A 15,603-nucleotide genomic window follows, 5' to 3' on the forward strand; every position below is an offset into this window, starting at 1 on the left:
ATGGCATGATAGCTCATTTCTTTGTGGTACTGACTAGTATTCAATGGTCTTGATTTGCCAGTTTATCTATTCACTGAAGGACATGTTGGTGGCCAGTAGGTTATGAAAATCATGAATAAATACAGACCTCCATGTATAGTTTTTTTTAAACTCATCTAGGTAAATATCTAGTAGGTCTAAAGGTGGAGCTAAATGGTAGCATCTATAACTTTTCATCATGGTTTTCAGAAATGTGTGTCAACATTTTAACCTTCAAAATTATAAAAAAAAAAAAAAAAGAACTTTTTCACATTTGTAGTTTGTATTTGGATATGGAAATAATAACAAAAAGAGGTGTCCAGAATAATTCCAAAACCTTTTGCCTAATGAACTACAAGAAAAATTATTCCTTCTATTTAGATGGGGGGGGGATGCAAATGCAAAAATAGTGGTGCAAAAATGGAGAATTTGTTCAATTTGCAACATGTTAGATATCCAAGTAGTGATGTTTTTATGAAGGCATTTGGATATGACACTGATATTCAAGGAAATGTTCCAGGCTAGAGGTATAAATATCAAGGTCATTATAAGCCTTAGCATGTAAAACCAAAGAGAACAGAGGAGTACTCCAATGTAAAGGATAGGGAGAGGAAAGGATTAAGTAGAAATGAAATATAAAGAAAACCAGAAAAGTATGAATATGGTGTTCCATAGAGGAAGTATGAATATGGTGTTCCATAGAGGAACCTCAGCTATTTATTTTCATGGTCCTACTACTGATTGATCACTACCAAATTCCACCCCTTTCTAGACAGCACAGTAAAGAGTTTCAACAATTGGGCAGGAGTGGGAGATGAGTTCAGAAAAGCAATGACAGAGTTATCTGGAATGTCTAGAAGATTAAGGATAACAATGGATTCCTGAGCTGACCGAAATAAATTAAGACAGTCTAATGTCATTAATATAAATTATCTCAAGGAAAGCAATGGTGATGGTACCATGAGAAATAGTGGTGTACTGGGGAGTCAAGTTCTGAGCAGAAACATGCGGACTACCAGAACTCTCATTCTTTCCTTGTGACAGTGATGGGGAAGACAGGAGAACAATTTGTAGGCTTATTCCAAGAGTGTAGACATTTTCCCAAAGATCACAATGAGTCAACTGTTTCTGAGATTGCAGTGGGTAACTTGCAATCCTCAAAGATTTTGTCTTATTAAGAACTTGTAGTAAAAAAAACTTGTATTTATCAAGGATCTGGTATTTTATATACATACACACACACACAATTTTATTTCATTCTCACAACAATTCCAAGAAGGAAGTATTATTATTACTATTCTACAGATGAGAAACTAAAGCTACAGAGATTAAGGTACTTTATACGCCAAACTAGGTCTCAATAAGTTCTGATTCTATATTAAATCTAAAATAGAATTTAATGTGCAGAATTTCTTTACTTTTATAAAGTAAAATTTTCACTTCACCTTTTACACCAGGAAAATAATAAAATTATTTTGTAAAGATTTCTGATATTGTCTTCTCTGACCAATGAATCCAATCTGAGCCTGACAGTCCTTAATGACAATCCAACAAAATGAGAGGAAAAGTTAGCAACATATTACTCTCTAGTCTTATAAATATATAGTTGGCTAGCTAGCTAGCTTTTTGAAAAGCCTACCTCCAGAGAGAATTTTACACTGACTGAAGGAATTCAATCAACAGAAGACAGGTGCATCAATGTGTACGAAGAACCATGAAGCAGTTAGCTCATAGACCAAGCAGGCTACAAAAATCAAAGAAAAAGAAAGAGAGGTAGAGGTTTTTCAATTTATCTGTCCCAAATTTATAAAAGAACAATATCGTGTTAGAATTTTAAAGCCAAACATTGTTAAAATGAAGCAAAAAAAAAAAATTAACATTCCTTGGAAATCTTCATAAATTGAATTATTACCCCCAAATAATTTAACTTAATAAGCAAAGGATTATAGCTAATGAAGACATAACTGTCATGTAATTGATAACATATTAATCTTTAGGACTTGGAATCTATAATGAAATAATCATTAAGATGTTAACTATCACTATTAAGTAAATAAAATTTTTACACAAAGAAGCAAAATTTCAAAAGGGTATTAAAATTCCAAACAAGTTTCAACAGGATTTAAAATAAGTATATATAATGCCATCATTTCTGAACCAGCAATGCCATTATTAACAACTGTTACTTTGAGATTAGTTTTATTGCATTGTTTCCTAGTATTTTTATCTGACCAATATTTTATCTGACCCAAGCCTCCTGAAAGAAGAGGCACACATTTGTAGGCTGGAACGCCAATGGTAGTCGTACAAGTTATAGCTATAAGCTATCTTAAACCAGTTTGGATTAACAATCACTTAGAAGCCTGTTTATAAAAAGATATGTAAGTGTGTCTGATACATAAACAGATTACAGCAGTGGATTTAGGAATAGTTCTGATGACTCTTAACATTCTCAAAAAATACCTTTAGACTATTTAAGCCAAAATAATCCCATTTTTATTTATTCTATGTATCGATTCTGCTTCTTAAAGTCTGAAAACTACAAGATCACATAAAGCATAGTGAAGTCATCCACATATGAATTAAACTCATGATTCTAGCATCATAACTGATTTCATCTAAAGACAGAAAAGACAGATAAAAAGACCAGGGTGCTTGGATGGAGCTGGAAAAGATCATGCTTAGTGAGATAAGCCAGAAAGAGAAAGAAAAATACCGGATGGTTTCACTCATAGCAGAAGTATAATGGACCAGGCAGGAAAATAACAAAAATAATGAATAACCACATACCAGAGACATTTTGTTGGGGTGCGTGGGGAATGGGATCAAAAACGGGGGGGGGGGATGCACGGGATTATGGTGATGGCACACGGGTGACTTGGTGATGGGAAACCCGCGGGGATTACAATTGAGATGGGGAAAAAAAATGCAAAATAATGTAAAAATAAACTTTTGTAATAATAATAAAAAAAGACCAGGGTGGGTAGATGTATATTTGTTAATGCCAGAAGTCCTGCAATTCATATACTTTCATTTGCTACTACTTAAAAAGAATTTATTCACTATATGACTGAGTTACATAATAAAGTTCCAAATAGAAAAACACACATACATGTGTATTCATATACCTATATATATAACAATCACATATACTTTTTTCACTTACTTAAAACCCCATCTTATTTTATACGTGCAAAGCTTAGTGGCCTTGCCTCCCACAATTCTAGTTCTGCCATGCTTACCTAGTCTAAATGGCAGCAGATGGGACAAAAGATGTAGATGTGAGAAAGTGTTTTCCATAAGGCAACTATCATCCAAGGAGTAGCACAATCTGAACAAAAGGTATGGATTCCTTAGGTTCTTTTCCTGATCTATTGAAACCCGGGAAATTAAGCTGTATTTGTGGACAAAGGATGGGATCTACATATCCTGGTGTTTTGAAATACTCCATTTCAATCATGCTACCTAATAAAAATGTGTGCCCATGAGAAATTAGATTTGAGAAATCTAATCTTATATGTAGATATAATCTCAAGAGGCTGCTTCATCAAATGAGTCAATATAGTCAGTACACTTACCTGTCTGTATACACATACTAAGCAGGAGATGAACTGAGTAGGAAGCCAGCAGAGCAACTATCAGCAGCAAGAAACTAAAATACAAGAGTGCATGGTCATCAACCCCCCAAAAGTTTCTTCTGAATGATACTTTTTTACAAAAACAAACTTTTTCACATTCAAAGGTTTGCAGATATTGTCTCAGAGTAGAAACGGTGATCAAAAAACGTAAGAAGATATTTTTATCTATTTACCAAATTTTATTTAAATAAAAATATACTGCTCTTTAAATGAAAACACAAACTAGAAACTTGACTTAAAACAAAACCAAATTTCCTCCACTAGCACTCGTGTCTGCTGACTGCTGGTTTAGTCCTTCAATGATCTTATAACATTTCCCTCTTATAGCTATTTTTTTCCTATTCTAAGTCTTAAGACAAGCTTTAATTGTGAAACCTCACAGACTTCTACTTTTTTCTTTCAGCCCTCCCCTGCCAATTATGTGTCCCTTCTTTTCACACCTTTATCTAATAATGAATTAGGCAGTATTTCCTAACATCTATTTAACATACACACACTCATCAAACCAAAAATTGCAGTCAACACATTTTCTAATGACACAATATGAAAAATATGCAAACAATTTAATAATGGGGTCCTCTCACCAAAGAGGTGATAATAAACATTATGAATAACCCCCTACTTATTCTCAGGATACTGACAGAACAAGCTTTTAAAGATTTGCCCTCAATAGTTCAAGATATTCTCTCTTTTAGATCCACTTAATTCTTATTAATAAGGAGCAAAGTGAGAGGTAAAAATACACTTGTCAATAAAGTGTCACAAAATAACAGATTGATGTCACCAAATGGGAAGTGTAATGTTCTGTGAGCACACATGTACCATGGTAAGTCCTATTATTAAATATTACCTATGTGGTCATTGAGAAGATTTAAAATTGTAAAAAGTCTGTGAGTATACTCAATAGTAAAATACAGTAAAAGGTTATTTTAACAGTTGGTTTGGTTTATCAAGAAATAAGAAATTAAAAAAAGTGAAGCTCAATATATTTTAAATGTCCAAGTAAAACAGGTTTGTTTCTGACAAAACAAACTTATTCATTCATTCTTTTGACCTCAGTGCTAGATACTAAGGGGAGGTTTACTATTAAAGAATTTCAGAGTTTAGTGGGGAAACCAATTTACAAAGTCATTATAACAGAATGCATATACATGTACTATGGAAGCAGAAAAGCCAGAAATAAAAGACTGGCCTAGAAGGGGGATGGGGGGGGGGAGGCGTGTAGAGAGGAAAGTCATAAAAAAAATATGGATCAAGTTTCCATTTTTTTTAACTAGCTGCACTTTTGGGTTAAAAAAATACAATTTATATAGCATCCATCCAAGCTACAGACTAGTGTAAAATTAACAGGAAAATGCTAAAAACCATTGAAATAAATTACACTAGAAATTGTGTACCACCAACTTCTGGAATAACATTTCTCTGTCTCTTTGCTCTTACTGTATATCATCAAAATGAAAAGTACTGGTAAAAAGAGAAAAAAAAAACTTACCCAAATCCAAGGATACCAGTATTAGCCATAATATAAGCTAAGGTAAGGATGCCACTCCCCATGATGGCATTCATCAAATTAAACACTGAGAAACCAAATGAAACACCCGAGGATTCCTGTCTGTGAAATTCCTGTAAGCACATAAATTTAAATGTTTGGATAGTGAAGTTGAAATTTTGTCAAGAAAAGGCAGATTAGGGAGACTGTGTCCTGCAAACCACTGGGAATTTTGTGTCACACTAGTTGCTCAACCAGATTGGTTTGTTTCCTTTCTTCACCTTCCACCTCTATACTAAGTACCAATCCAGGAATTTTGTTTCCTAAGAAAATCATCTCCACCAATACAGAGCTGGGAGGCTCAGAAAAAGCCATGACTAAACTTGCAATTGTGTAAGATGAAGATAAAACAAGAATGTGATGGGGAAGAAGACTATGGCCTCAGCAGCATGTGACCCGGAAGAATCCCTAAGTAAGCTTGGGACTGCTGTGCAAAACTATCGCTCCTCAATTCTTGGAACTAATATACGTAATAAATTAAGTGCATTCATTCCAATTAGAGACTGGTCAGGAACTTCTTGCAAAGACTGGAAATAACTTATGTTGCACCAGCCAGGAACCTACTGAAAATACCCTCCCCCAAGAAATCATCTGGGAGCAAAGTTCCAGAAACTGTTACAGTTCAGGGACTGGGACGATAAAGCTGAGTGCGCATTGCACAAGCTTTAGGCCAGAGAAGCGCCATGCACACAGAACCAGGCCTGGTTATATACTGGTAATATGTCTATTACCAGGCCACTCCCACTCCTTCACTAAGGATTTCTATATTCTATATTAAAATGTTTATAGAGCCCAATGACTAAGTGGAGAAAAGAAAAATCTTATGACTCTTGCGAAAACTCACAAGACTGGGGGGTGGGGGTGGGGCGGCAAACAGGAAGAGGACTACAACAGTAACAAATAGCTGTGAACTACAGAACACTAGGGCTGCTCATCTAATAGAGGTCTAACCCGACTCAGTGTTGCACCTCTTCCCCCTGTGCATGCACCTGTACACTTCAGTTTTCCTTCTTTAGACACATAAACGGCTAACACTTTCGTGGATACCAAAGGAGCTCCTCCGAATCTTGGTTGCTGTCTTGGACAGTATTCCCCAAATGTCAAGCCCCATCCAGATCCTCCTCTATCTTCGTGCCATCCTCAGTCTTTGCCCGTTCATTATTTGACAGGCACTTCAGGGCAGCCCACAGGCCGTCTGCTCCGGAAAACTACCTGAGACCACTTACGTTGCTTAGCAACGGGTTCAACTCTTCCGCCTCCGCTTCTTCGGGCTGCTGACCAGAGACGTACCAGCCCAGGTCAGCATCAATGATCCGCCTGGGCGCCTCCATGCTGCTCGCTGGCCGACTACCAAGTCCATGTGAGAGTCACTACCTCTATCCTACCGTCCTTAGTCGCGCCAGAGGCGGAGCAGGAGGCTTGGCCCCTCCCGGCAACCGTACCTGCCATGGGCGGGGAAGAAAGTGAATGAACAAGAGCTACGGACGCTCGGCCCTCTGCGGCGACGAGTAATGATGTCATCAAGGGCCCGCCCACTGCCCAGCGACCCATTTTCGAGCTGTACCCAGGCATGAGGTGAGGGTTCTGGTTGGTCTTGGAGCCAGTAGCCGAGCGACGCTGTGGATTGGGACTGAGACTTCGGTGAGGACGGCCCCGGTGCCGTTGATAGTTTGTAGGGACTGAGGAGGTCGGGTGGCAGCATCCTTACCACCTAGGGCTTTTTCCCGGCACGAGCTGCCTGAGCGCGGAAACGTCTCGCGTCATCCACCGGCGTGGGTGCTGAGTCTAGGGTTTGAGTACTGGAAAGTGAGGTATTTGTGTAATCTTTTCGAAAGCTTTCTGATGGACCTTTAGCCACATTTTGCAGGTGGGAGACACGGTTAGTTAATTGCTAAACGTATTTTGAACCCTGTGGAATTTCAGTTGCTTTACCGGTTGCAGGCCAGGATCCTTTTCACTTAAAATTACTTCTTTGGTATTTTAGAACGTAAGCGAGTAACTGTTGCTGTTTATGGGACTCTGCAAAGTCTTCAAAATACTGAAACCTATTTATAGGCAGGACGCCTAACAGTAGACCGAGGATCCAGGTAAACAATACAGCAGTATTTATATATTAAGAACACAATTACTGAGATCCATCAGCCCCTAAATTTTAATTCTGGCTTAACCACTTAGCTGCCAGGGGACTTTCGGTAAATCGACCTACTTCTAAGCTTTCATAGACTCACTTACAAAATGACGACGTGATACTGCACACCTCCTGAGGTTAATGATTGCGTTTAAAGCATTTGGCAGAGCATATGACACAATAAGCATGGTCAAATAGCTTACTAAATATTCCTTTGATAACGTGGTAAGTGTAATGGGTATTTACAGATGGTCCTTTAACAAAAATCTCAGTCTTCCATATGCGTTGTATACACAATTGAGGGTGGAGAGATTCATTCAGTATAGGAAGGCTGATGGGTCATTAATCCCTGACCCAGCAGCAGATGGTTGAAGGTGGAAATTTGTCACTAATAAAAATCATCCCGGTGCTGAAAGAGTATATTCTCGTACATCACTAAAATTTTAATTATCAGCATTTAAGTAGAATTTAGATTTTTAGATTATTTAAGTAGAATTTAGATTTTTTGTTCAAAACCTATTTATGAATATGTAAATGAATGTGTAGCCTTACAGTATTTTTTTGAATGACTACTTTAGGATCTTATGGAGGCCATTTGGATTCTCAAGAAAGCTTCTCAAAGTGAGAAACTGTGGACTAATTGAATCAGTATGGTTAATTCCACTAGCTTGGTCATCACTGATACAGAACCTTAGCAAAGCACGTGGTATTTTCTTGTTGGCTCAAAGAAAAAGATTCTCAACCATGTCTGAAACAGAAACAAATCATAGAGACTCTGAGTTGTTCGCACCACCCTCTGATGTGCGCGGAATGACAGAACTTGACAGAACAGCTTTCAAAAAGACCATCACCATTCCAGTGCTGAGAGTGAAAAAAGAAATAGTCAATAAATTGATGCGACTCCTTAAAAGGACAGCACTGCAGCGTCCAGGCATAAAACGTGTGATTGAAGATCCAGAAGATGAAGAAAGTAGGCTAATTATGTTGGATCCCCATAAAATGTTTACTGGTAACTCCTTTGAGAAAGCAGAACTCAGTATTTTAAAGCAGCTTAATGTCAATCCACAGATCTCTAAATATAATTTGGAACTAACTTATGAAAACTTTAAGTCAGAGGAAATCTTGAGGGCTGTGCTTCCTGAAGGTCAAGATGTGACTTCAGGGTTTAGCAGAGTTGGACATATTGCCCACCTGAACCTTCGTGATCACCAGCTACCTTTCAAGAATTTAATTGGTAGGTGTGTCATAATAGTATTAATGTATTATATAGCAATTAGCAAGTTTTAATTTTCGCCTTTAAATTTTTTTTAAATGCCAGATTACAGGCACAGGACAATATCATTTTAATCTAAGTAAAATCTTCACTTCATACCCTCTGGAGGCCCAATCTAGGATATACTTTGAAGTCTTAACATATTCTAAATACCAAGTCTAGCTTTTGTGTATGTAGTATGTAGGTGTAGATTAAACTTCAGTATTTAGCTTTGATAAAATAATCTGGTGATTCATCATGTAGGTACATAGGACTTTTGGGACCTTTTGGCTTATGCCAAATGCCAGGTTTTATAAATTTTAGTACTGTATAGTACAAAAATACAAGATTTTCATTGTGCTTTTGTTAATTCAACTAAGTGAGCCTCTTCTGTATGTCAGGCACCTTGTTTTTTTGTGCTCCTTCTAGCCTTTTAAAACCAGTGCTGTGTATGTCTACCTTATCCCCAGGGTTTACCAAAAAAAGAAGAAAAAGAAAGAAAATAATTTTTTTTTTAAAAGATTTTTATTTATTTGTGCACACAGAACTGGGGTACAGGCCAGAGACTTAGGGGCAGCGAGAGGCTTCACCAGAGACAGAGCGGGGAGTAGAACAGGCAGATCGACGAAGTACACTGCTGAGGGGAGCAGCGGGCGGGTCAGGAGAGGTCTGCCACGCCATGTGGTCACCTCCCGGGCAGGCGGGAATCGAACTCATGCGGAAGCGGCTTTGGCTTCTTAATGCTGTGCTTTAACCCGCTGCGCCACCAGGGAGGGCCAAGAAAATAATTTTTATAAGAACTATTATTGCACTTGTTCTTACATAAATATTTAATGTTCATGCATTCTCCAGATTTTTTTTTTTTCCTTAATGTAGAGTAATTGTCAGAACTTCTGGGAATTATTTTCAGTGTTCTAGCGTAGTATTTTGCATGGTTAGGACTTCAGAAATATGTTACTGTGCATTTCTGTTGTTTATATTGATGAAGAGGTTGATGATACCTAGTGATAACATAATAAACATTTAAGCAGATTTTTATCACTGGGTACAAATGTCAAATTTAGGCTGTCCCATGAGTCACTGCCTATCTTAACTGCCAAATTCCTTTTGGTGTTCCCATTTTATAATGTTTCTGTCATAAGGGGCACTCCAATTTAAAGTGAAACAGCAATAATTTTTATACAGTAAAAATTCTAAAGCATTTACTATACACCTTTCAGAAAAGGCCTTTTATACAAAAATTTAATTTCTTATTTAACCTAACTACGTACCTTAAAAAAATGAGTTCTCATATCTGAAACAGAACCAGATAAGAATAATGACTGACTAGAATTTATTAATATTAATCATATTCAAAATTAGCACCTAATTCTCAGAGAATTGGGAGAAATTTAGTTATATTTCAGCATATTTGTATTACCACATACTTTTTATATACTTATATATCATTATCTTTCCTTATGCAATGAAATATCATATAGATCCTTATAAATTGTTTAAATGCTGACAAAAAGTCAACTTTGATAAAAAGTCATCAGTACACCATGTCTGTGTATTTTATTATTTTTGTAGCTTTTCCTACTCTGGCAAATATTTGACATAGAAGAGAATGTACATAAATGGAGCCATGTTTCAAGTACACAGTACATAAACATCTGGTTGGATGCTAATGGGACAAGTTGATATTTTAAAACTATTAATTACCACAGCCCTTATACTTCTTTCCATTCTTTGCCAATTCCCTATGGTCTGCTTTTTCTGCTTACTGGTATATTTGAAAAGATTTAGTAAAAACAAAACAAGAAATTTGCAAATATCCAAACTCCTCAAAAATTTTTCTTCAAAAATGTACTGACAGTTTTTTTGTGTGTTTAAATTGGAGGCTATCAGACATTAACAGCAATCTGTTGAAGTTTTTTACATTTTATGTTATACATGGTACATGCAGTTTTCTATATAAATCAATAGAAAATTCATTTCCATTTTATTTGAAACAAATAGCTTGTGTTTATTATAAACTCTCATCTCTTTTAGGCCAAGTTATGATTGACAAAAATCCAGGAATTACCTCAGCAGTAAATAAAATCAATAATATTGATAATACATACCGAAATTTCCAAATGGAAGTACTCTCTGGAGAGAAGAACATGATGACCAAGGTATAGAGTTTTATTTTCTCCTAGTACAATGTATATCAAGATTAATGTTTAGAATCGGAGTGGATGACAAGGATTAAAAATATTTATAGTAGTATTGATGAGTATGTTAGAATTTGCATGTACTATTGAAGGGAGTACAAATTTGATACAATCTTAGGAAGAGGATTGTAATATCAATATATTGCTGTTTTGAATGGGTATATCCTCTGACCTAGCATTCCACTTATAAGAAGTTAGCATATAGTTGTAATTATGTATATTGACTATATAGGTTCATCATAACCATTTTTATAATAGTAAATAAGCAAGCAAAGGAATGGAAACAACCTAAATATTCATTGATAGAGAATTGATTGACTTTGATATAATAGTAAAATGGAATTATCCATTATTAGACTAGCTCCATACTTATTAAAATAAATTGCCCATTGACAAGCAAGTTGTAGAATATTATATGTAACATAGTTTCATTTTAATCAAATATCTATAAATCTGAACATGTATCAGAATATTAACAGTGGATCGATTTTTATTTGGTATTGTGACATATGTTGTCATCTTTATGCTTTTCTACTGAGCACATATTTCTAAGAGAAATCAAATATCTAGTTCAAACAAAATTTAAAATATGTAGGAATAGATTCCTGGTCTATACCACTTTTTGCATCTCTCATTCCTAAAATCCTGTGGCATGCAGAATATAATAAACTTGTTGAAAACCAAAAGTCTTATGACTATATGTTGACCTTATGTGAAATTTTGTACCCAAGTTAGGGGAGAGTTTGACTTGTTTCCTATGTTTATGAATAATAATTGCTTTAATTCTGGACCACATAGACTTACATAACAATTTAAGTATCATACTTCTCCATAGTTTAATAGTATCAAAATACTTAAAATATTACTACCTTAAGCGCTGAGCTAAATGTTTTAAATGTAACAAATCCTAAGCAACCTATAGACTAATGATTTTGTTATTATATTCTCTTATGAAGATGAAGTAACAAGGAATGAGCAAGGAATTTAGAGCTGGGCTATTATCTCTAACCCTCACACATGGTTCCCTGTGTGCCAGACTCCATTGCCTACTACTGGTGCATAATTATCAGGTCTTGTATAGAAGTAAGATTTGAAAGTGAATCCTTTGGTAATGGTGCTCATCTCAGCTGACACTGAGCATATGCTTTAGGCATAACAAGATTGAACATTATGCATTTTGTTCACTTGGTATTGACTCTTGGGGTTAATGGGTAGCATCTCTCTCAAAGAGCATCTGAAAGCTCTGAGAAACTTCAGTAATTTTACAAAAGTGTTGCACTTAGTTTCATAAGTCAACTAAAGTTTATCCTTTGGATATATTCTATAGCAGTAATATTTATGTTATAAAATAAAGACTTGGGCCCTCCCTGGTGGCGCAGTGGGTTAAAGCACAGCACTGAGAAGCTTAAGCCACTTCCTCATGAGTTTGATTCCCGCCTGCCCCGAAGGAGATCCACATGGCATGGCAGACCTCTCCTGGCCCGCCCACTGCTCCCCTCAGCAGTGTACTTCATCTATCTGCCTGTTCTGCTCCCTACTCTGTCCCTGGTGAATCCTCTCACCCTCCGCATCTCTGGCCTGTACCCCAGTTCTATATGAATAAATAAATAAATCTTAAAAAAAATAAAAATAAATAAAATAAAGACTGAGTATAAATTTCTCAGTTCCAAACAGTTTCTCACACTTTAGCTTACTTTAGGAAATCATACAACATTTAGGTATAGTAGTACCCATGCTGTGATAAGAAAGATTCCTGAAAGTGAAATCTGGCAGAAAAGTATTTTAAGGGAGTAAAATTGAGATATAAAAGATAGCATGAGTACCTGGATACTTAGAATGTGACTGGGGTTTTTATTTGCCTTCCCCCCCATCCCCCACTCCCCAATCCACGTAGTGTTTCACATTAAGAAGCTTAAAAAGGCAAGCAGAGTGCCCTCTCTGGTGGCACAAGAAGTTAGGACAAAACACTGCAAGCTAACTGCAGCCCAAGTTCGATCCCCACCCTGAAGGTGACTCACATGGAACAGCAGGCCTTTCCTATTTCCCCTGCCGCTCCCCTCAGCAGAGTACTTCATCAGTCGGTCTGTTCTGCTCCCCACTCTGCCTCTGGTGAATCCTCCCACTGCCCCTCCTGCACCTCTGGCCTTTACCCCAGTTCTGTATGCATAAATAAATAAGTAAATCTTAAAAAAGAGGGGAGAGGGAGGGGCAAGTAATTTTAGGAAAAGCATCCCAGAAAGACTAGAAAGACTTTTAGTTGATGCAATGTAGAAACATTTAAACTCTAAGACTTTAATAGTGTGGCCAGAGTATGTGATGTGGTTGAGAGGGAAAAAATACATGTAGATTTGGAATTAAGCTCCATAAAGGCAGATATATCACTATCAGGTTTATAGAACTTAGAATTAATGACCCTTTGATTCTTTACCTGTTAAAATAAGGGGCTTAACATGATAGTTCATGACGTATTCTATAACTTTTAGTTTTGTTTTCTATTTTCTGTCATGTTTATGTTTTCAAATAGCCCCAAAAGAAATGGTTCCAAGTCTTTAATTTTGTTCAGCACTAACCCTCCTGTATATATCCAGTTAATCCTTGAAAACTCAAGTTTAAGAAAGAAGATCAGGCAGTGATTTGTTCTACACACTGACTTGTGGGTGTGAAATGTACAAAAGTCCATGAAACTCTAAAAACAAAACACCTCAAAATTAAATAACAGAACACATCTATATGTCATGCCTCTCTCTTACACTAAATAAGAAGGGAGGTGTATTTGTCATGTGTAAGTGTTGTCTGCAGCTTAGCGTTCAACCTTAGCACATGGTTAGCAGTTATAATCACTTGAAGTTATGAGTAGTGTGTTGTTTCAAGTTAGTTTTTCCATTCTCCATTAGATAACACAAGAAAAGTATTTTTTTCAAATAGGCCAATAAAGCCTGTCTTTTGATGTATCTGAATTATTATTATTTTTGAGAATCACTTTATGGCCCTTTAGAGTGAGAAGGAGAGCCTTTTGGGCTAGAAGAAATGACCTTTCTCATGAAAAAAAAATCTATTGAGATAGTAACTAGCCTCAAGATAATATAAACTCCAGAATTCTGACTGAAATACTTAAATACCCAGTTGTTTTTAATAGTAAATTTAAATGTGGGTGGTGGGTGGAATAGGTACCCCCACCCAATATCAATGACAAGAATTTAATACTAATCAGATTAACAGAGCATAATACTTTTCCAGGTTCGAGAAAACAACTACACCTATGAATTTGATTTTTCAAAAGTCTACTGGAATCCTCGTCTCTCTACAGAACATAGCCGTATCACAGAACTTATCAAACCTGGGGATGTCCTCTTTGATGTTTTTGCTGGAGTTGGGCCATTTGTCATTCCTGTAGCAAAGAAAAACTGTACTGTATTTGCCAATGATCTCAATCCTGAATCCCATAAATGGCTATTGCACAATTGTAAATTAAATAAAGTAGATCAAAAGGTAAAGATCTTTAACTTGGATGGGAAAGACTTCCTGCAAGGACCAGTCAGAAAAGAGTTAATGGAGCAGCTGGGGCCACTGTCCAAAGAAAGAAAACACTCTGTGCACATTGTCATGAACTTGCCAGCCAAGGCTATCGAGTTTCTCACTGCTTTCAAATTGCTTTTAGATGGGCAGCCACGTAGCCATGAGTTCCTTCCCATAGTGCACTGTTACAGCTTTTCCAAAGACGCTAATCCTGCTAAGGATGTTCAGCAACGAGCTGGAGCTGCCCTGGGTATTTCTTTGGAGGCATGCAGTTCAGTTCACCTAGTAAGAAACGTGGCCCCTAACAAGGAAATGGTATGCATCACCTTTCAGATTCCTGCTGCTGTTCTGTACCAGAACCAGCCCTTAAACTCAGGTGAGTGACAACTGGGAGATTAAATGTCAAGTATAAGGTCTTTCACATATTTTTTAAGCTATATATATTATATTGTGTATTAAAGTTGGATTAAACTAATTCTAATTAGATGTTTCTGTTTAAGATCTCTTGCCATTCATTTGTGATCCAATTTTACCAATTTTAATGATACATTGTTCAGTTTAATAGACTGTTCATTAGAATAATAAGCCCACGTCTAAGTTGAACACATTTAAGCCGTTAAAATCCCTCTATTTGTTTTTTAAAAAGTATTTTCAAATGGTAAGTATCTTACCTAATACAGGTTTTCTATTTGTTACAGAGACTCTTGAAGATCCACCTCTTAAACGCCAAAGGACGGATTAAGCCTTTTTAGAAGAAAAAAACCACAAACTGCTTAATTGGAAATGATTTCTCCATCTCCCCACTAGACTTTTATGTAAATATAATTTGTATAACTTTGTAAATTAGCTACTCATTAAAACCCCTCTTGTGCTTGCTCTCTCACAGTCTGAGTATTATTAACTGAATTCTGCTATATATTAAAATTATAATTTTATAAATAATATCTAACATTTTATTAAATACTTAAATACTGCCTACTATTTGGGAATATAATTTTTTGAAGGCAGGATAATGGTATAATAAAGTAGGAAAGCTTAAAATTAAAGTGCTATTTGTTGTTATCCTTAATTGGAGGATGTAACTATGATTTAAGTAGTTACACCATCACTATAAATTTTTTAAAATGAGATTACTTAGACCGAAACAGGCAGATTATGGCACACTACTTTTATTTTGTGTGGCAGGTGACCTGAGAATGCTTCTCACATTTTCATATGGTTGAAAAAGAAACGAGTAACATTTTTTTTTAAATAATGTTTATTTTTTACATCATTTTGTGCCTTTTCCCATGGGTTTCCCATTA

At 36.2% G+C, this 15,603-nt stretch overlaps 2 protein-coding genes across 2 annotated transcripts in view; one reads left to right on the forward strand and one right to left on the reverse strand.

Annotated features, from left to right (window-relative positions):
• SLC38A6 (solute carrier family 38, member 6) overlaps positions 1 to 6,618 on the reverse strand; it is a 55,799-nt gene extending 49,181 nt beyond the window's left edge. The window contains exons 1-3 of the mRNA XM_004682085.2: positions 6,432 to 6,618; positions 5,149 to 5,279; positions 3,597 to 3,670 (exon numbers count right to left, since the gene is read on the reverse strand). Of these exons, the coding sequence (XP_004682142.1) occupies positions 3,597 to 3,670; positions 5,149 to 5,279; positions 6,432 to 6,536 (310 nt within the window). The 5' untranslated portion in view covers positions 6,537 to 6,618. The remainder of the gene's footprint in view (positions 1 to 3,596; positions 3,671 to 5,148; positions 5,280 to 6,431) is intronic.
• A 157-nt stretch (positions 6,619 to 6,775) lies between these two features.
• On the forward strand, positions 6,776 to 15,603 carry TRMT5 (tRNA methyltransferase 5). The gene is made up of 7 exons (XM_012724400.1): positions 6,776 to 6,780; positions 7,060 to 7,084; positions 7,261 to 7,292; positions 7,912 to 8,567; positions 10,620 to 10,744; positions 14,021 to 14,675; positions 14,998 to 15,603. The coding sequence occupies exons 1-7, from the start codon at positions 6,776 to 6,778 to the stop codon at positions 15,039 to 15,041; spliced, it is 1,542 nt and encodes a 513-aa protein (XP_012579854.1). The 3' UTR covers positions 15,042 to 15,603.

Source organism: Condylura cristata, unplaced genomic scaffold (genome assembly GCF_000260355.1).
Source record: "Condylura cristata isolate star-nosed mole 26May11 unplaced genomic scaffold, ConCri1.0 scaffold00013, whole genome shotgun sequence".
In the NCBI taxonomy this organism is placed as follows: domain Eukaryota; kingdom Metazoa; phylum Chordata; class Mammalia; order Eulipotyphla; family Talpidae; genus Condylura; species Condylura cristata.